The 21,918-nt window shown below is 42.1% G+C and overlaps 3 protein-coding genes across 5 annotated transcripts in view; all 3 read right to left on the bottom strand.

Moving 5' to 3' along the window:
- The window catches only part of LOC122409698 (neuroligin-4, X-linked-like), a 103,061-nt gene that overhangs the window by 51,320 nt on the left and 29,823 nt on the right, over positions 1 to 21,918 (bottom strand). The window lies entirely within an intron of this gene.
- LOC122409666 (facilitated trehalose transporter Tret1-like) lies at positions 3,822 to 5,421 on the bottom strand (the record flags this gene model as incomplete). The annotated part of the gene is made up of 3 exons (XM_043417394.1): positions 5,382 to 5,421; positions 4,740 to 5,294; positions 3,822 to 4,471 (listed from the first exon to the last, which is right to left on the bottom strand). Coding segments are annotated over exons 1-3 (1,245 nt in total), but the record flags the coding sequence as incomplete, so codon positions are not given.
- LOC122409701 (facilitated trehalose transporter Tret1-like) lies at positions 6,465 to 9,291 on the bottom strand. The gene is made up of 3 exons (XM_043417439.1): positions 8,974 to 9,291; positions 8,317 to 8,871; positions 6,465 to 8,208 (listed from the first exon to the last, which is right to left on the bottom strand). The coding sequence occupies exons 1-3, from the start codon at positions 9,011 to 9,013 to the stop codon at positions 7,385 to 7,387; spliced, it is 1,419 nt and encodes a 472-aa protein (XP_043273374.1). The 5' UTR covers positions 9,014 to 9,291; the 3' UTR covers positions 6,465 to 7,384.

Here is a 21,918-nt window from a genome sequence, read left to right as displayed (position 1 = left end):
AAAGCCTGAAGAAGAAGCAGAAGAAGAAGAAGAAGAAGAAGAAGCTACTTCACGTTCCTGGGAGGGCCATAAATTCGATCCACCAGTTCCTCCGATAATATCAAAACCTTTGGGACTTGGACTGAGAAATCTCTTACGTCAAAGAAGCTACGTTTACGTTTGCCGAAGAAAAAGCGGGTCAGATCGTTTCGAGCTTTAATATACAGCAAGCCCGGAGAGTCTATCCGGCCATGCATCTCGTATATACCCAGCCCCGCGCGTCTACAGAAAGTCTATGTATAGTTTATCCGTCGAGCGATGTACGCTCACCTGCTGTTGCATGCTTCGTACTCTCCGCACAGCTACGAACTCGAGGATCGTTGCCAGAACCACCGGCGTAGCTTGAACCATGAAAAGGGTAGGCAGAAACTTCCGGCAAACACGAGACAAAGGCCCCTCCTCGTGTCGGGCTGTAACCATGCCCCCCCGTACGTTAACGCGGCACCGCATTAAAATTCTATATATACCGACTCACACTATCATCCCGTGCTCTGTTTCCACGTGTTATTGTTATATAACGTCGGTGTAAATGAGCTTCCGGATTCGAAGAGATATACGCGCGCGCGCGCGTACACGGTGTACGAAAAATCGTGGGCATTATTCGCGCGATAAGTATAAATCTTCGAATGGCGGAGACCAATTTTTCATCCGTTTGTCTCCCTGGTGTGGGATTCGCGAGATATTAATGGCACGGCGACAGCCAATCTGGTGCGCTGTTAAAAATGGAAGTGGAAGCGAGGCTCGCGCGCCCTCAATTTCTTCTTATCAGTGCACGCTTAAATTATAAAAATCCCATCAACTTTTCGTCGACAAGAATCATCGGGAGAAAATTTAATCTTCAGGACTTCGGAGTCGGAGTTTTTCCTCCGTACTTAATCATGATTTTCGGGACATCCTGTACAGAGTATTGTTTCTATATACAGATATTGTTGAGGGTTAATCGGAGGTGGAATGACCGAGAAACCGGAGGGGGCGGGAAACGCTGGTGCTGGGGTAGCGAGACGAAGATGCTTCCTCTTGCCTCGAAGAGGGTGGAAACAGGAAACTTCTGCTGTTCGCGGTTGAGCGTTGTGGCAAGAGAGAAAGATGTTGCTCGGCACACGGCCCGTTTAATCCGGGCATCCGTTAGTACGTCCGTAGCCACTTAACGTTGTGTTGCGGTGTGTGTTTTACACGGAGGAAGGATAAATGTCTCTCGAACAACTTTTTCCGATGAAGTTTCTGTGAAAAATATGGCGGGGACAGAAGATCTTTGAAGTGAATAGATCGAGTTTTAGCTCATGGGTTTTTTTCACTTTTGATTCCATTAATTTCGAGCGTTTAAGCATTTGCCATAGAAATGGCTGCGGGGCCGAACGAGTCAGCTTCAAACGACGGGAACGCGTTGAAAGAACTTTTTCCAAAGGCATTGAGAGCTCCGTCGATAGACTCGTCGTCTCAGGTCAAACTGAGCTTCGAGTGACCACTTTGTACAGAGTATATTTTTCATCCAAAGCATCCTGAAAACTCCTTTTCAGGTATAACCTAAACACTGTGATGTTAAGGAGGCTGCAAAGCCACGAGATCGAGATGGACAGGCTTCATGCACGATCTAAGCTTCGACAAAGCTTCTTTGAAAGCCGATGGAAAGACGGAAAAAGGAAAAAGATAAAGGCTCAGCTTGCAAGAGCTTTGTGTATACGTGCGTGGGATAAAGAAGTTACACAGACTCCACTCGAATAGAGCACAAAGAGTTGGCGCTGCACAGTGTTTAAGCACATATACGTATACGCCTTGTCCATTGTAGCACCGAAGTCTATCCAAACGAGACGCTGATACGAAGCAACTTCCACGCTTTTCTTTTCCACATATTTTCTTTCTATTATTACCGTGTGTACACATTCTTATAACAAGTACAAATGTTGGCTTCGTTTATCAGCGTATACGAGTATATAACTAGCAGGGATGCGGAACAGACTTTGCTGGAAATATCACAGCAGCCTCCGAGAGAACTAACGCGAGAGCTCGACTTCAACTCGGAAATGGTATGAATGAAAGAAGCCAAAGTCTACGCTCGCATTGTTCTTTATTCCTGAAAAATCAGTCTTCAACTCTTCATCTTTATTTTTCATCGTTATTTATCCTCTGTGCCTCCCTGCGCCCACAAACTTATTCAGCTTCTGCCCATTCTCCGTTCCAGCCTCTTCTCGAGATCGTCAACGTTTTCTTCGCTTCGTTCACTCCTTCATTAACATTTCCTTGGAATTTCTCTATTACGGTACGAAATGCGCAGTTTAGAGGATTAGCTGAGAACACGTGTGTCGAGAATTTCATAATCCGCGAACTATACCCGACCGGCAATAATCCCCCGGTGGTTAGTTGCGCATAGTTTTGTATTCTGAGGGAGGCTTGTTGGGCTTAAAAGCCTACTCGTTCCAAATACAATGCAAGTGTTTGTACATACACACTTTATTTAAATGCATAAACATAAGTTAGTATGTACTAGAAGGTTTTGCCGAGTGCGAGAGCGAAGCATATTTTATGAGAAATCGTGTTATGTTTGTGCAGCTGGAAATATTAGTCACGATTCCCGAATTTTCAACTTGAATAGTTTTCATTTTCTATTCAAAAGTGTCAACCGTAATTCCGCGATGGATTACGCACCTGTTTGCGAGTTATGGCAAGTTCGAGGCGAGGCGCATTTGCAAAAAAGACGATCCAGATTCTTCCGACATGAAGAGCAAAGTTGTTTCTACGTCAGCAACGTTTCCGAGCTCCGAATAAAAACTGAAGGGAGCATCCGATTAACATAGTATCCAGAGCTTTAACGTTAACGGGAAATATTTCACCGACCGAAAGCCACGTGACACCAATAAGTCCTGGACAAACGGCGAGTTTAAATCCCGTCCCGGCGGGGGGAGATGCCCGTGAAAAAAACTAGCGCCGTTGCCGAGATATTGTGAATGGAAGGATTCGAGGGAGATAAAAGTAGCTGAGAAAAAAGGACGGGATGAGAAGCGGACGATGCTGGGCTCGGACATTCGTGGAATTATTAACGGCGCAAAAAATAATTCGAAAGCGAGACGAAAATGCCCAATCTCGAGTGCTCGCCGCCTCGGCTTTGCCGTTTAATCACTGTCCCTTGATACTCGATGTAAAGATGCATCTCTCAATCGCTCGAAAATACCGATGCCTAATCTTCACCCGGCAATCTCTAAACGACCGCCTCGCGTCGGACGTTGATCGATACAGTAAAATTTCGTAAACCACAACGTTCGGAGGCTTAGCTGGAGTTTGATAGTTTGATAGAAGCTTTATGATCAAAGCGATTGGCACACGTGTCTGATAAGAGAGAAGCCGTGAACCGATGACCGTGAATCGTAGCGAAACCGTCCAGGAAACGTAAAACAACAAAGATTTCAAAATGAAAACATGGCTTAGCGATACGATCTTTTACTAGTAGATAAAAGACAGCTGTAAGCAGTCACGGGAATGCCTAGATAGTCAGTGGACCAACTAAAATATCAATAGCGTACAGTAAAGTAAAAAAGTATTCGAGATGAAAGACTGAAAAACTGATGAAAACCATGATAGGAATGAGCTTCATCGAGAACGTTTAAAACATGTCAGTATTTTCCACAGCTGTTTACTTTTGAATGGTCTGATACAAAATAAGAGGAGTCAGAATTCAGTAAAATTTGGATATCTTCGAAAGACAATTTCTTCGTTTCAGGAACGTAAAAGTAGATAAAAAAGGTACCGACGAAGGTCAGCAAAGCGAAGAAGTAACAAACCCCGAAAATGCCGAGTTCCGATGAAGCAGGTTCGTAGAGCTTGGTCAGGAGGAATCCTAGTAACGAACCGTACATGCCGAGTAACATGGACGCGAAAGCCTTCGTGTCCGCGGAAAATATTTCGTTGATCATGAGCCACGGCACACCGCAAAGTCCCGGCACGATGGCAACGGTAAATCCTACGAGTCCGACGAGTGGTACCCACCGGAACAAGCTCATGTCGCAGCCGAGGTATTGCAGATGGAAAAAAACAGCCTCAAGGAATATAAAAATACTAGTGAGCAGAGAGGACGATATTAAAAGTGGACGACGCCCGAGCGAGTCGATGAGGAAAAGCGAACCTGATGCGGCAACGAGTTGGAACATCCCCAGTATAAACATGGACCAGTTGGTCCAACCGGGGATGCCCGAAGTCGTCAAAATAATACCGGCATACGATATTATCGCTTGAGAACCGGAAAGCTGTTGGAACGTCATCAGTCCTATTCCAATTAGAAAAGCCCTTCGGCTGCTCCGAACTCGGAACAGTGTCGTTGCACCGAATCCATGCTGATTCTTTTGATCCTGGTACACAGCCGACTCCAAGGCAGCCAATTCTTTCTCCACATCCGACCTTTGCCGCAGGAATATGAGGGAGGTCGCTGCTTTTTCTCGCGCTCCTGTCACATAAATTAACGATCTTCGTCATTTTTCTATGATCTCTGAATCGATACGATCACACATCGCGATTACGATGACGCTGGTCGGTTGGCGAATAAAATCAAGTTTCGTAAGTCGCGTAGGACTTTGTGTGAGGTAATGAATAACGAAAAGACTGCTGGCCAAGGCTCGCAGTAATTGAAGCTAAATAATACCACATGAAGCGATAGCAGTGAAGAGACGAAACGATCGGGGAGCTAAAGCAGGAAATTCATCGAGCACCGTTACCTCTGATTAGCCAATAGTAAGGAGTTTCTGGGATCCATGGGAATGCGATGATGAATACAGTCAGTGGAATGATCGAGATGGTCGAAAGCATTGCTCTCGAAACCCACGGTCCAGCACCCACAGCCAAGACCTGCCCTGCATTCATGGAGACCGAAAGCGCCGAGCTCACGATACCGCGTGATCTATCTTCAGCGATTTCCCCAAGATAAATCGCTGTTAAAGGGAAAACTGCACCCACAGCAAGTCCACCGATGAATCTACCGACGTCAATCAACTCAACGGTTCTCGCCCATCCGGTAATGATCCAAGATATTAACAAAATTACGACGATTCCACCGAGCGACCATTTCCTTCCGATCCGATCGACCGTGATCATGCTCAGCGGCGGTCCAAATACGGTAGCCAAAAACAGCATGCTCGCTATCCAAGAACCTTCTTCCGGTGTTACTTTTATCTCATCTTCATAATTTACGCTGCTTGCTTCGTGAAAAAATTTTGGTAGAGACGGCGTTATCCAGGACAACATGAGGCCAACGCTGAATGTCGCCAGTGTCGCTGCAGCGAAAAAAACGTCGTTTCAAATTTACCGATGCAGAAGATAAATGGGGCCCAAAAAGTGTGCAGTCGTTGGAATGTACTCACCGACAAGGGCAGCAAACCCTTGAGCAGCGAACGCTCCCATGGGAACGAAAATTTTTCGTCGGATATTAAAAAATTCCAATTCTTCAGAAATTCATTCTTCAAATTTATATTCCCCTTCGATCGACTTTGGTACAAGAAAGGCTTTTTCGGTTTTGATAAAACGACGACACTGCTTAAATCAAACGATTTGTCGCGTTTAATATAAAAGAACGAATTACTTGAGCAACACTAACGATCATGTGCCATCGAAGCAGGCGAGCAGAACCATTTACGAATGGCGACTAATTCACTTCGACTATCGAAAGTCTTATATTATCTTGAAACTAAAGACTACCCAAGATTGGCCGAATGGAACGAGGAAAGAAGGGGCTGCATTATCTTCCATTCGCAATAAGAACACGGATAGTTATAATTCTTATTTTTTTAATCATTTTGTATATTCCGAATCATTTTGTTATATAATTAAAATTTGGAGATCTCGCAATTTGTTTATCACAATTCTTCCTTGCGTGAAGTAATCTAGAGTCGCGGCAGCGACTCTGAGACAAGTACATTTATAAGATATATGACGAGTTCGCTGCCAGAGACTTTAGCGGAGCGATAGCGTTCCCAATTATTTTCGAAAATTTTCAAAATTTTTAAAATAACTGGAAACACATCACGATCGATGTAAAAAAACTAGAAATCATGGAAATCAATGGTTTCAATTCAAAACGTTGTCAAATAAATGGAAAAGTTGCCAAGCACATCGGATTATGAACAAAAAAAAATTACAAAAGGAGAAAAATTGGACGCAAAAAAATAGAACTACAAAAAATATAAAGAGAAAACGATAAAAAGAAAATGCTATCAAAAAAATTAAGATCACAAAAATTTGTAAAAAAAAAATTACAAGCGAAAAAAATTATGAACCAAAATGTTGAAACAAAAAGAAATTTGTCCGTTGAGTCAATGTACTTGACTTCAATCGATAACAACGATCGGATTCCATTATTGATTTTGATAAACTATAATTTTATAAAAAGAAAAAACAATTCATTCGACCGATGCAGCAAGTTTTCTGTTTTGATGAAACGAATTTCATTTGGTATAAAACGATTTTTATTACTTCACGTCTATTAGTTAACTACATTTATCAACATTTTGGATGATTGAGACGATGATACATTTCGGTGGCATCACTAAATCACAGATTTCACTGAATCACTGTCGCGTCTTTTCGAATCAATTTATTTTTTTTCTCCTATGCAGAGTGGCTACTTCGCGTATACTAAAAGTTATACACAAACGAGTTATTCCATCCGTAGCTCGGTTTTGAATTGATACAATTGAATTTTGATTCGGAGATGAAAATTCATTGACACTTCAGTTGTCCGCAGAAATCGAATATGGATAAGATTTTCATCGAGATTAGTAAACTTGATTTTAACGATACTTGGTCGGGTAGAGACTTGGACTGATTCGGAATTCCGGCTGCAACTTACAACTGACTCCTGCGATCGGACCCTTGCTTTTATATCTTCTAATCGTAAGAAGTCAACTCGATTACTTAGGACCCGTATTTCTCACAATTTCACAGACTCCCAATGTGCCTAAAGGTCACTTCGGTGCAAACGCTGACCTGATCCCCGACCGATCCAAAATGCACGCCAGCCCTGAGTCGAGAGCTTCGATGCCTCGGAAAACAATTGACCGATTCCGAAATCAATGAATGGCTCAGTATTTCCGGTTGTTCAAGAAGTATCGGATCGAAAATAAATTGATTTTAACACTCGAAGCGTTCTTATTTATCAAAGAAGCGTATTTTGTTTCCAAGTTTTATGGCGTCCGTTTTGTTCATTCATGCCTGCGACCAGCACTGACTCTTTCGCGTCACCCTCTTCTCGAGTTATTTCGCAAGTGGTCGAATGGAAACCACTGGAACTTGGGAAAAGTCATTTCCTCTGAGCAATATTGAGCTAAAGAGATCTCAATTACTCGTCGAAATGCCGGGTCAAACGTTGCTATTTTCCACCGGTGTCTTCGATAGATTTTTCTGATAAATTGTAACGTGAGCCAGAGTCCAAAAGTTTTTGGATGTCATCGAAAGTGAGTTTCTTAGTCTCGGGCACCCAGAAATAAATGAAGAAAATACCGACGAAAGTTACCGAAGCGAAGAAGTAATAAACCGAGTAAATGCCGAGTTCTGATCCGACAGGTTCGTAAAGCTTGGTGACAGCGAATCCCAACACCGAGCCGTACATGCCGAGGAACATGGACGCAAAGGCCTTCACGTTTGTGGGGAATATTTCGCCGATGAGGACCCACGTGACGCCGCCGAGTCCTGGCAAAATGGCGAAATTGAATCCAACGAGACCGACGAGCGGCACCCACGAGAAAGAGCTCGTGTCGTACTCCAGATCTTTCAAGTGGAAAAATACGCCCTCGATCAACATAAAAAGAGCCGATAAGAAGGTAGACGCGATGAGAAGAGGACGACGTCCGACCAAGTCGATAACAAAAAGTGCGCAGATCCCGGCAACAAGTTCGAAGACTCCCAATATCAGCAAGGACCAACTGGTCCAACCGGTCAAACCAGAATCCTCAAAAATAACGCCGGCGTACGCTGTAATCGCGTGGGTGCCAGTCAGCAGTTGGAACGTCATCAGTCCCATTCCGATGAGGAAAGCCCTTCGATTTCCTCGCACCTTGAAGATCGAGGCAACGCGTGATTGGTTCTGATTTTTTTGCTCTTGGGCCACAGTCATCTCCAAAGAGGATAATTCTTTCTCGACATCCGATCGCCGCCGCAGCCACATCAGAGACGCTGCCGCCTTTTCTCGTGCTCCTGCCAAAGTGGTCATTGACTTTTATCGTTTTCTCAAAAACTTTCCACCCGAATGAACGCCAACGAGTGTAGAGCACCGGCACAATAAAGAATTAGCGGTTTCATTACCTTTCATCAAGCAGAAGTACGGGGATTCTGGCAACCACGGGAACGCGATGAGGAATATGACGAGTGGAAGAGCTGAGAATAGCGAAAGCATCGCTCGTGAGATCCACGGGCCAACGCTGAAGGACAAGACTTGTCCACTGATGAAAGCAATGGTCAGTGTTGAGCCAAGAACGCCGCGTATTCTAGCTTCAGCGATTTCCCCGAGGTACATTGCTGTTAAGGGGAAAGCTGCACCGACACCGAGTCCGCCGATGAATCTACCGACGTCAATTAGCTCAACGGTCTGTGCCAACCCGGTGATAATCCAGGAGGTTAGCATAGCGAGTACGACCGCACCGAGCGACCATTTCCTTCCAATTCGATCGACCAAAAAATTACAAAGTAGCGGTCCAACAATGGCAGCGAAAATCATGATGCTCACAACCCAGGAGGCTTCTTCCACTGTTATTTTTATTTCATTCTCATCGTTTTCTCTACTACTTTGGTGTAACAATTTTGGAAGAGAGGACGCGGGCCAGCCCATGAGGAGACCCACATTCAGCATCGCCAGAGTCCCTGCATGAAAATCCGTCACGAATTATTTTATTGACGATTGCCCGTGAAGCATCAAGCTCGATGTGGTTCGTCGAACGCGATGAATCTTGAGGATGAACTTACCGAGAAAGGCAGCGAAGCCTTGAGCGACCAACGGACCCATGGCTGATCTTATTTTTGGAAAACTATATTTTTCCAACAGGTTTTATCGTAACACCGTTTTCATATAATTCCCCACGACAAACTCTAGCACTGGTGGAGCATTACAAACTGAAACTGCGAGTAGACAAATCGAAATGAATCGCTGCTCGCTGGGCAGGCCGATTGTAAACTTCCACAGCTTTGACGTAACTTTTATATTATTTTGACCGAACGAGATTTCGCGATTAACAGAGAGACGAATCGAGCAAACGGCATTCGCGAGAATATAATTCAAAGCGAGAGGCACCAAGCACGAGTGACGACTAACTCCTCTCGTGGATCGAGGAAGCCACATATTATCGTGGAATTGATTGAAGAGCACTCGAGATTAGACAGATACAGAAATGAAAATGAAGGCGTTACTTTATCTCTCATTCGCGCCGGAAGTGCAATCAATTATCATTCTTGTTACTTTTATTTTATACTTTTTGTAAATCATTATGAGATCGCCGGACACTTTTTTCAAATGATCGATCAACAACAAAGTAACGGAAAGTTACGCGACACGTCTCACTGCGCTTGGATTCCTTTTCCCTTGCGTCGCGCGATAAATTGGAAAAAACCGATCGCGTTTTTTACCACCGCAAATACATTTTTGTCGGTGAATAAAAACAGGACAAATGGGATCGAAGGAATATGCAAATACATCGAGACATCCGATATAGAAAAAAGGTGAATAAGTGTGCGACATAAAGTACTCGAAACTCGGATGAAAAGTGGTTTATTCAGTGAGAAATTCAGACTTCCGTCTGAAATATTAAACGCGGCTTGAGAAAATATCGATGAAATCGAAATTCTTGAAAATTCGTTGTCACCATCGATCGTTCCTAACGAGACCTCGAAATATATTGTCGCGAATGACTTGGTAAAAATCATCATCGTGGAGGCTTCAAATTACATAATCCACAAAGAAGGGTGTGCTCGAGTCGTATCATCATTCCAGTCAGCACAAGTATTTCTCAAACTCTCGAGTTATGGGGGGAATAAATTACGGCGGAACACTAATTCGGATGTCTCTCGAGTCATCAGCGATCAGGCATTCTTAACGCGCTTGGGTTCGGTCCGATCCAAGTGACTTTGGGCCCACCCCATGTATGGCCGAAAGAAGGTGGTTCTCAATAAGAGTGTCGACAAATTTTAATAGGAGTACCCTCGAGATAGGCACCGGTGTAAATGAAAAAGCGTACTGTGAAACATAAAACGAGAAAGCATCCAGTTTTAATTAAAAAGCCTATCCGTAAGCCCGATTCGTTTACCATAAATTTCAAATGCAGTTTTCCAACAGTAATTAATATTTTTTTAACACGTATACGGCACGATGCCAACATCAGACTCCCAAATCCCTGATTATGTATGCTCCGTAGTTTAGAACGTGAGTAATTCGAAGGTAGGAGAAACATTTTTATGTCACTCAATTGTTAGTTAATAAGTACGAAATAGAAACGAGGTAGCGATAGAAGTAGCGCGAGTTAAAAAGAAGTTAAAAAAAGGGCAAGCGCACGTGTGTTTTAATTGAACTTGAGAGTTGGCTTTCTGCCAAAATTTTGATACGTTTATTTGGAGGCTGTTGCAGGTGTTTTCGAGATTAAATTCGACGATAAACTTATCGGGAACTGTCCTCGATTCGATACAAGTAAATATCAATTATTTAAATCCAAATCTCAGCTTTACTCAGAATAACAATTGTCTTGTAATAACTGAAAAATATGAAAATTTCAAAATATTTCATATGTGAAACGATCACGTGCGTCATGTTTGTCCGCCTGCATAAATGCCAGGGATAGAAAGATCGACGCGGTAGCGAGTATGGTATGCTCCATATATAGCGAGAGATTTACAGCTATAGACTGGTAAGGATAGGCAAGAAAGTCGTGTAGATTGGTGAGTGCAAGAAACGCGTAAATTTATGGGATCTACGTGAAAGACGCGCGAGTACGGAGAGATCCGGTCTGGCGGTTCCGGAGCTTTCGAAAGTCTTGAGATGAGTTTGCTTGCTGCACGATCACCGAAGCCCTCAACCTTTATATCCACCTTTATTTCATCCAGGAAAACCGAAGTTGTATCGCATTTATGTATACATTTAGACCTATACGTATATGGGTTCCATTCGCATTTGAATATCTGTATGAACCGTACAGTCATAAGTTATTTATTCCTTTTCTAGAAAGAGAGAGACTTCGCACCCATAGAAAATCCAGTTATACAGAAACAATGGACATTCAGGGAGGTTTATAGTTTTGCAAACTTGATATCACCGCGTACAACTGTCGCCCCTATTGTCGAGTATTACTTCGTATGAATACTTACATTTCCCGGAGTGCATGGCTCAAAGCGAGACAGACACCTTCGCGGCGTTGAGAAACAAGGCACGTGTGAGAGGTAAACGAAACTGTTTCTTTCCCTCTGTACATGTTATACGACGTGGTACGAATCCACCTCAAGTATAAAAGCCGCGCGTCATCCCGCTATGATGAATGAAATTCGTCAAAATAAACAGCTTTATATAGGAATAATACATATAATACCCGTATGTACATTTGTAGCCGTACGATTCACGGATGACCCAAGAGAACACGATAAATACAGCTGAGGGATCACGCCTAGCGTTAAATAATCCATTAATCCGTGGGATAAGCACACGATTCGTTGACCGTCCGCACACGGTTCGTTGGGCAGAATGGAGAATGAAAATCGTGGTGAAATGTATAGATATTCGGCAAGGATCTTCACATATCGTAGGCAGAGAACCGAGAATGTCCTCACGCTTGTACATAAAGCGAGACATATATGTGGGGGAATATGCATACATAGAAAATCGGATCGTGAAAGGTAGTAGGCCTAGTAGCGTGGCGCGAGTGCCAACGTATAGCTCGTAATCGAGATTAGACACAGGAGCTTATCGATGAGAATTAAGCGGCTTACGGAAAGCTCGAAAACGATCGAGGCATCAAACGCTCGTAGGTATACAAGTTTTGTCACCCCTGGGTGGATACGAGCCAACGTTTTTGCTGCTTTTTTAGTCTTGAGTACGTGTCTACAATTACGCGGGGTTATCGGCCGTGCAATTGGAAGAAAAAAGAGTAAAATTCACGAAAAATTTACGCAGCCATCGGGATTTTTATATCGAACTTTAAAAGGAGAAAAAGCTTCAATTTACCACGATTTTTTTACCTTTTACATTCATTTGTTTTATCAGGCGATACAAGGGCTCGGTTTTTCATGAAACGTTACACCATTGTTCTGATGGACTTGATTGAAGCTGAACGAAGCCAACGGCAACATCGACAACGTATACATGGTCGATGCGATTGATGGGCAACATGAATTTGAGCCTATGCACGATCATCCGCAGCTATATATCTCCGACGTTGCCTAACTCACACGAACCAATATTTGTTGGGAAATCCATTTTTCACTATCGCTCAATAGCAAAAGTCACAGCACCGGACATTTGCTACCAAGCCAGAGGAAAATGTGAGCGAATTCTATTTTCATTTGATGACAAACAGGAATTAAAAGCCTCCTGACACATGTCGTTGGACCCGTGCTCTCTCTCTCTCTCTCTCTCTCTCTTTCTCTGTGAAAAACTCCATTACTGTCAACCCAACGTTTTACTGCTTTCCGCTTGTCTCAACTTGGCCTCTCTGTGTGGCGATAGACTCGTTTTTATAATATGATACATGTACTGCAGTGATATAATGATTCATCAAAACTGCAGTCTTTTACAAAAAATGTGAGAAGATTCATACGGCACGGTCAAGTTTCAAGGTTTTATAAAAAGCATGTCGACTGAAAAATTTATTGGAAAATATGAATAAAACTTTCGTTCGTTTAACGATGACATAAAAAAGATGCACTGACTAATGGATCTCCCGTTTTGCTCTCTATTCGTTTCGTAAAAGCTAACAGAAATCGTAGCCATTGTAGAACTTATTCAAATACGAGTAATGGAAGCCACATTCATTTTTTGTTTACACATACATACGTATATATACGTAGCGAATCGATAATGCATTATTTACCATCCTGATTGCAGGAAGCTTTATGCCCGCGGTGAAACATGTTTTAGTGGTAAAAAGTTTGCAGGCATTCGACGGAAACCTATTCCGCGTCGATTTATCTGGGTCATCCATATTAATGAAACTTGCTCGGTTCCATAACGTCAGACACATTTATAGCTTTACCAAAACTTTTTGGTTGTACCCCAAGTTTGTTGATAAAATGGTATGAAAAGCATTCATACCAGCAGCCAGTACGGACTTCCTTACTTCGACCAGACTTGTAATTGCGTAGACGTGTTTCCCTAAATCCTATTACTCTCGTATTTTTTGAAGGAACTTTCCGTTAAAGTTTCAAACTCTTCTTAATCGTCGGTAGATGATAGCTGCAGCATTCATAAATGGCCGATTTGAGCTCTGATCAGTGGAGCATCTCAATGGCGAGTCTTTGCTACTTTTCCAATGATTTATCATTCGATCCTAATCGAAGAGTCTCGATTCGACTTAATTGCATGTATTGGACAGTGAGATTTTTCGTATTCGATGATGAGCTTCGTTCTGTTTTCGCGCGAATTTTCTTATCTTTAGCAACCATTCTGAAGTTTTTTTCCTTTCAAGTTCTTTCACTTCAGCAATCCTTCCATGCTTTTTCAAACATCGTTTTTATTCTTGATCGAGAAAAACAGACGCCAGTCTAAATGTAAATTTGGCTCTGGATCCTTGGCTCGTATCGCGTTCATTTCACCTACGACCTTTCCCCCAAATCCCTTCCACAGAGGAAACAACATTAGGAAATTCGGACTGTTAGAAACATTCGAAGCACATGACTCGAAATGTAGCAACACTCCTGAGCCCAGCAGGTCTCAAATAAAATCTCTAACAGCAACAACAGCAACATCGGCGTTATCACCACGGAACGAATCGCCCAGCACACAATTCCCAGCATCAGTTGCCATGATATTACGAGAAGCTGACGTTGCTGCGGGCACTGCGCGTCACACCAGGATCAGGAGCTTCATATACCGAGTCTCTATGACTGTATAGTGAAGCCTCGCTTGCGTATAACAAGCTATAACTTTGTTGGAAAAGCGTACTGAATTATTCATGACCGGTGATAACCCGCGAGTTCCAAAGCACGTAGTGAGATAGCGAAGGCTTGGCTAACTCGTATTTTGGTCTTGTCTACCTCGCCTCCAATTTTTTCGTCTTTTTCTGACAGCCAATGTAGATCTACCTTCAACTGGCTATTTAATAGGCATTCGATTTCGAACGCGTTTATCGACAAGCGTGCCCATCGCCGTCGGCCCTCTGTGTAATGCTCATTGTGGAAATACGTGTTCATTGTGTCATGCAAATACCGATGATTATGGCAGTTGTTACTTCCTCATGGTGAAAGCTTCGTTTACTTTAACTGAAAGAGCACTTTGTACGAATTGCCATTGGAGGAAGTGTATTAACGTTCCCTGATGAACAACCGAACGAATGATCAAAACCGTTACCAACTTTCCTGATTCCTGCCTCGTTGGCTGCCCAGCCAAAAATATCCCAAAACTTGAATTATTTTTCATTGAGAAAGTAATATTGTTTTTCAAATAAACTTGAACCGGACGTAAGAACGAAGGCGCGATGGAGGGACTGGTAGAATTGTAATCAGCCTCTTCTCATTGATGGAACGCTGTCTTTTGTGAAATATTTTCTCAATATTTTCAACAGCAATGAAAAATTGAGGAACTTTTGTGATTAAATATCTGGCTGGAGCAGTCTATCTATAAGTCTTTCAAACTCTTTTAAACGTAAACTTTGTTGGAAGAAAAGCGCCTGCGGCAACATGGCACATCTCATTCCGTGCATTCGAAAACTGAACTAACATTATTCAGCGGAGGTCTGTCTTTGAAGAGGTTATTCGATTACTAGTAGTGCCATTGCTCGATATAAATTTATGCGGAGAGGATTTTGGACTCACGGGGTTCGTATCCGCGTCAGAGTATGATAATTCGTAAGCGGCTTTGTATTAGAGGATTTGTATTCTGCTGAAGTTTTGTCCCTTGGAAAAGTTACTCGAGTCAAGTTTTTATCTAATGGAGTTGTCCAGTAGGGAAGAGCTGCATCCAGAAGAGTTGTAAATGTAGCTAAAAATCAGTATTTATTACACACACGAGCGTTAAAGTGGCAGAGCGATTTTCGCTTGCCGGATTATATACACAAGTTGCACAAGTTGAGTCGAGCCAACTTTTTTAATTCTCGGTTCTGTCAGAACTTTCGTCTATTAAATTAACACTGTGCAAAAAATCTTCTGAGTGCTTTTTCTTTTATACTCTCTCTTTGGCCCTCGAGTCTTGGCTTCGAACTACCGTAGTTTTTCTCTTATCTTTCCCCTCCTCTGCTAATTAATTTCAATAATCTTTTCATAATGCTATCGTTATATTCGAAACTTTGGAGTCATGGCGACACTACCAGGGGAAAAAGGGTCGTGCAACAAGCGATGCAACGCATTTGACAATCGATTTGTTTGCCGTAATGAAACTCGAGGAAAATGAGGAGAATCTTTTGAACTCCCTTCGCATCGAGTCGATAAACTTTCTCCTTTATCCAAGGATACTGCAGCTGTAACGCCTACTTTATACCACCGCAACGACACGTCATTTCGGGGTCCATGTGTCTGCGCGCAATTGGTACAAACCTCGATTTTTTCCTCTCGAACAACACATACACGAATGGATGTTTCGAAATACGCTCTGCTCGACGCGGCTACTCTCGCGCCGAAAGCTCCGGCGTACAATCCCAATTTAAAGAGAGTTGTTGAGCGGCACTGTACACAAGCACGCGGCACAGTGGAGTGGCCCAGAGAGCCACGGTTGAATAAATCAGCGGGCATTAATAAATACCGATTAGCGTAGTGACTAAAGCATTCAGAAAAGTGCTATCCCCGCGCGCACTCTCGTGTCGGCCTTCGCGCGTGCATTTTCGCACTTTTATTTATAAATCATGGGAATTCCGGAGGAAAGCAACCGCGCACTTTTTCCATACGCGTTTGACGCGTTTAATCAACTTGTGAATACGCGATGATGCTTCAGAGCTTATTGACAAGAAAACGAGTGCAGCTTCGAAAACGTGACGAAAAGTTGATGTCCCAACGAGTGGTCAATCGAAGACATTAAAATTGCTCTTTGCTGCCTCGATATATCGCGTGCTTGCAAAGTTAATTAAAGCGCATGAATACCGGAGAAATGAGGACGTACGATGGATGCACTCTCGGCGGACAGTGACGGACGAATATTGCCAAGTACGAAGAATAACGCAAAGAATATTCTTCCACTGCGAAATAAGATTGAACAAATGTGTATTTGCCTCGAATTTGAACGATCAGATAAATCGAAAGAAAATATAGATGTGACGGGAGAATGCCAAGAATATGGGAAAAGAAAATAGAGCGATGTGTATTCGATGTACATGGATTTCTCGTAGCTCAACTTTCCGTTTTGTCTATTGTTTTTCCTGTAGCCTTAGGCACTGCCGACTCGAGCAGCGCCAGGCATGCACTGAAGACGGTTATACGATTCTGGGCCAAAAGAAAATACGAGCAAGTTCATGTAAAGGAGAGAGAAATATTCTTTGGGTGAGCGTGAAAGAGAATGAGCGATAGAAAGAGAGAAAACGTAGAAAGTGAGATGAGTAAAGAATCAAAAGGAAAGAACGAGAGACTAGACAATGTAATCCGTTTTATAACGTCATAGTCTCTACCTTCTCTTGGCCTCTCGACCATCCTGTACTTCAAGTATACGTAAGGTTTGTTTTACAATTCAAAGAAGGTTTCACGACTCTTTATTTAGATATTGGAGCTGAGACGATGTTGAGAGGGTAGAACGAGGACGCTCCCATCGTCGTCGTCGTCGTCGTTGTCGTCGAGACGGAGCCAGGAGCAGGGATGAGGGAAAATATCTGAGTTGGCCACGGCCCCGAGGATCCACTTTAGATTGAAACTCCACAGCAAAGTTATGGACGCGTTACAACCCGGCGCAGAGATGGATAACGGGTTTGAAGAGTGAAACGGAACATTGTTGCAAAAAATAATGACGTAGAAATAAGGTTTGACGGCCACTCGGTAGAGAACAGGAGCGAAATACTCCCGGAGCCCGAATAATATTACAAAAACTTGTGGAAAAAATGTTCAAGATGGATTTCGATCGGGGCGATCTCGAGACGAGGAAAAGAGCTGCAAATTATTTCCTTCACGGATATTTTCATTTGAACGCTATTTTTATCCATACGTCTTGAAAAAGTACACTAAAAAATTCGTTCATTTTCTCATAACGTGCAAATTACGCTCGCCTCTTTCTGGCGTTTCATATTACGTTTTACTTTACAACCCAAATGGGAAAACTTTAGCTACGTTATTCTTTGTGAAAACGAAAACTCTGCGCGCTTCAAAATCCTCGAGAGCAGTGATCAACGTGCACCAGATTATTTGAAAATCAAAAATACTCCGCTTACTCTAATCGTCGATACTTTTTTCGGATAAAAAGCGTGTGATGTAAAATCTTAAAAAAATCGAAAAACTCAATTACACTCTAACGAATAAACGATGACGCTGCGTCGATGATGATCGTTAAATAATAAAGAACGCGAGGAGCCCGGTGTTCGGAAAAGCGAGCCCGGGAATTGGTGGACTCGATAATAGAAGCAAAAGCGCTAAGTCCTTAATATCCATTTTATGGGAAGCCTTACCATTCAATTTTGCGAGTCTAACAATTTAGTTTCGCACGTTGTACTACCCCTGGGCTTTGTAACCTCTGCTTCACATCCCTGAAGTCACGAGAGCATCGGGACAAGCGTTATCGAGTCGATATATCAGAGCTGCAAATTGTCTCTCGTTTTCCACAGACATAGTACGAGAGCCCACGACCAAAATCGTGTCTCATAGCAATACGGCTAAAACTATATAAAATCGTTAGATTATATGATTTAGAACCCGACTAGGTGGGTAGTAACGGTCAAAAGTGTAGCAACTGCGTGGGAGGTCATTTCTGCTGTGTCAAAAAAAAATAGGCAGTCGGCGTTATAGCAATACGTCTGATTTACATAACATACATAGGTATTGTCATTTCATGACAAAAAAGTTCGTTTTCAGAAATTTTTCGCGTAGCGTATAGCCTGAGCGCATTTTTGAAAATGTCAAAAAAATTAGCCGACATGTTTGATAGCAACCCGGATAATTTTTTTTTTTAACTTTTCACATGGCTGTCGGAATTACTGAAAAAATGTTTTCAGAAATTTTCGATGTCGCCTATACCCTAAAAAACGAAAAAAACGTTTCGGAGTAACCTGGCAATCGCCTCGGCGCTTGATACGCTCCTATGGCGGGAACGGCTTTTTTTTTGGCAATTCCATCCAAGTTCCCTTTTGAACGAATTATTTAACTCTCTTCAGTTCGGTTCTACGGATTCGGGTAAATACGATAAAACGGAGTATCGAAAACTTTTCTGATAGAGAAGGTGCGACACTATATTTTTCTGAAATTCATTTTTTCTACATCTGCACAACTTATTTTATCATGTCAAACAGTTTTCAGAAATATTGCTATAAAACAAGTAGGTACATTTTTTTGACATTTTTAAAACGTTCTCGAAATGTAATGCGACAACATTTTCTTCTGAAAAATATTTTGTTATCGTCAACTAACGCACATTTTCTTATAAACAAAATTTTCAGACGTATTGCTATGGGTTTTTTTTTTAGTCTCATTTCTAATTTTTTTAAGTGATCCTCCGGGTTCGGGCGACACTATTAACTTCTGAAAAATATGTTTCCGGTATCTTAGAGCTATCATTCAACTACCTTCCAATAATCAGACATATTGCTATAAAACATGTCGGCTAAATTTTTTGACATTTTTGAAAATTCGGTCAGATCAAACGCTACGCGGAAAATTTCTGATATGGGTATTTTTGAGTTCAAAACAATCGTGGCTATCGATTTGATGCGGTTTTTGTCGTATTGCTATAAGACCGAAATTTTGGTCGTGGGCTCTCGTAATAACAGTTTCAAAACTCGTGTCCAAAATGATGCTCCGAAATTTTTTCAAGAGAAAATTTCTCTTCCCGCGATTTCTCTCCGATGCGTCGTTCAGGGAATGAGTTTATTGGACGAATGAATCCAATTCAGGGGGCACGTTTGAACTATGGTGGGTGTGGCAATTGTAGGCAGTGCGTTGTTAAGATGGCGGGGGTGGGACAACTTTGGTCTGCTTTGCTCTTATTCTTCCGGGGTCTATCGGACCATGGGGAAAGCGAATTAATTGAATAATTACGACGGCGAATACGTTTTAAACGGTAATATTTAGCGTGTAAGTAAAAACACTGAATATTGCAAAGAGGTGGTCAAAATTTGCTAAATACTTCGGTTAAAGTTCCTATACTTGGAGCAAAGTAAATATTATTTAATTTATAGGAAAATTCAATTGTTTTCCCATGCTAATATCATGAATTGCAGCTCGTCACCGCACTATCGTTACTCAAGGTCACTTTTCAAATTTCATTCTCTCCAGCCACTATCTAGTACCTGCCGACCCTTAATTCAAACATAAAACCGAGGAAAATTCTCCATCGTCGTTGAAACGATTCGCATATAATCGTGTAATTAATAAGCGACTAGGCTGTCACCAATTACAGGAGAAACAAGGGAACGGTTGCTCGCTAAGGGTGCGCTCTCTGGATCGAGCTGGGTCGGCTCGTTATCGAGCTGTTTTCGATGAATAATGTCCAATGTTCAAATTCGAATGTACAGTTCGAGTTTGGGCATGAGGAACATTTATTGAGAGATTACAATAACTGTCATTTTTAACAGAGCGATTGTTCATTGAGTTTCATAAGCATAACGGTCGGAGCTCGAGAACTTTTGTTTCGGATCGTCTCTGAAAATGGCTCCGAGTTGGAATAACCCTGGGACGTCGAAAAACTGTCTTTGGAGACTCTTTTTAACTGTCCTCTGTCAACGAGCCTTTTTTTTTATACTCTCGATGAAATCGACTTTTTTCAGGGTTATATCGCTCTTCAATATTCGATATGACACCATTTGCATACTGCATAGATCGCATACGATAAAAATGTATGGAGGTTAGTACGCTCGCCTTTTCCATTACAGTGACGTTAGATCAGCAGCAGCGTTCTATAAAGAAAAATATATTAAAATCCGCAGGCATTAAATTCTTGTACTTTTCACAGAGAAAATATTGACGGAATATTTATCGAGGCAGTATTACGATATCTGTGGCCCCAAGTTTTGACTATGTAGTCTTTATATTTGGCCCAAAATAAGACTTTTTTCAAGAGTGACAAAAATCGAAATTCGGCCTTTAAGGGGGTGAAACAGGGGGTTGAAAGTTGAAGCATTATAATGTTTGTGGTCCCTAATTCTGACGATACAGTGTCTATATTCCATCAAAAATCAGACTTTTTTTTAATATACTCAAGATCCAAGTTCGACCATTAAGGGGGTGATAGAGTGGTTTCAAAGTTGCAGCGTTTTTATAATGTATATTATTTGTGGTCGCTAATTATGACCATGCAAACTTTTTTAAACAAAAATAATCGGGACTCGGCGTTTGAGGGGGGAAAATGAGAGACATGAAGTTTGCGTATTATATTATTTGGGGTACCGAAATTGTGTTAAAAAAATTTGGAAGTTAAATGTGTTCTCTCGGGGGCTCTGCCCCGCGGGGGGTTTCGCCCCCTCGACCCCCTCCCGTTGATGGTTGCGATCGCGGATATAGTTCCGAAAGGGACACTTCAATTTGCACACATAAGAAGGGTGTTAAAACAAGATCACACCTAAAATTACAGCCGCGGCAAATGTTTTTTAAAATTTTTATCACTATTTTTGTGTGGCGGTAGCCAATAACTCGCGAAGACGCGCACAGAGCACCTTCGATGTGTGTGCGGAATCATTGGGCGAGTTTTGAGCACTTTCAATGTATGTCCGGAATCGTTGGGTGGGTCTGGAGCACCTTCGATGTGTGTGCGGAATCGTTAGGTGGGTCTGCAGCACCTTCGATGTGTGTGCGGAATCGTTGGGTGGGTTTGAAGCACCTTTGATGTGTGTGCGGAATCGTTGGGTGGGTCTGCAACACCTTCGATAAATTCCAAATAACTGCCGAACACTTTTTAAATTACTCATATTCTAGAATATAAACGTCGAATTTCAAGGAAATCTGCCAAAAAATACTTTCTCTTAGAAAAAATTTAAAATCTCTGTTTCACCCCCTTAAAAGCCGAATTTCGATTTTTTTTACTCTTGAAAAAAGTCTTATTCCGGGCCAAATATGAAGACTACATGGCTAAAACTTGGGGCCACAGATATCGTAATATCCCCTTTATCGATTTGGACAGAAATCACGATCGAGCAAAACACACATTTTCCTAGAACACGAACCCATCGATTATGTACTGTTAGACACGTTATCCACGCAAGTATTGTTCTGTATTGGTCTCTGCAGACCGCAATAACTTTGCGAGTAATTTGATTTCCGAAGTAACCAACTTTTTCATTTTTTCTCGATAAAACCGTTTTCGCAGAAGATTCAGGGAAAATAATATTCTTGAGAGTACTAGCAAGTATTCCAACTTCGGTTGACGGGATGATTATTTTGCACTGAAACTGCTTCACGAGATAATTGAACTTATGAAAAATCAGTAATTTCCAATTTTTATTCGCTGAGAGAAGTGGAGTAAATTGGAAATGGACATTTTATAGTGGCAGACACCCGGACAGACGTGCCGCCAATGATCGGATTTAACCGCTTGAAAATGTGAAAATTTAAAAAAACGATAATAGTTACATAACCGACATTAATTTGACCGATAAATATTCTCGT

The sequence above is a fragment of the Venturia canescens genome, chromosome 4, assembly GCF_019457755.1.
Source record: "Venturia canescens isolate UGA chromosome 4, ASM1945775v1, whole genome shotgun sequence".
In the NCBI taxonomy this organism is placed as follows: Eukaryota; Metazoa; Arthropoda; class Insecta; order Hymenoptera; family Ichneumonidae; genus Venturia; species Venturia canescens.
This window is presented reverse-complemented; position numbering and strand designations above follow the sequence as displayed.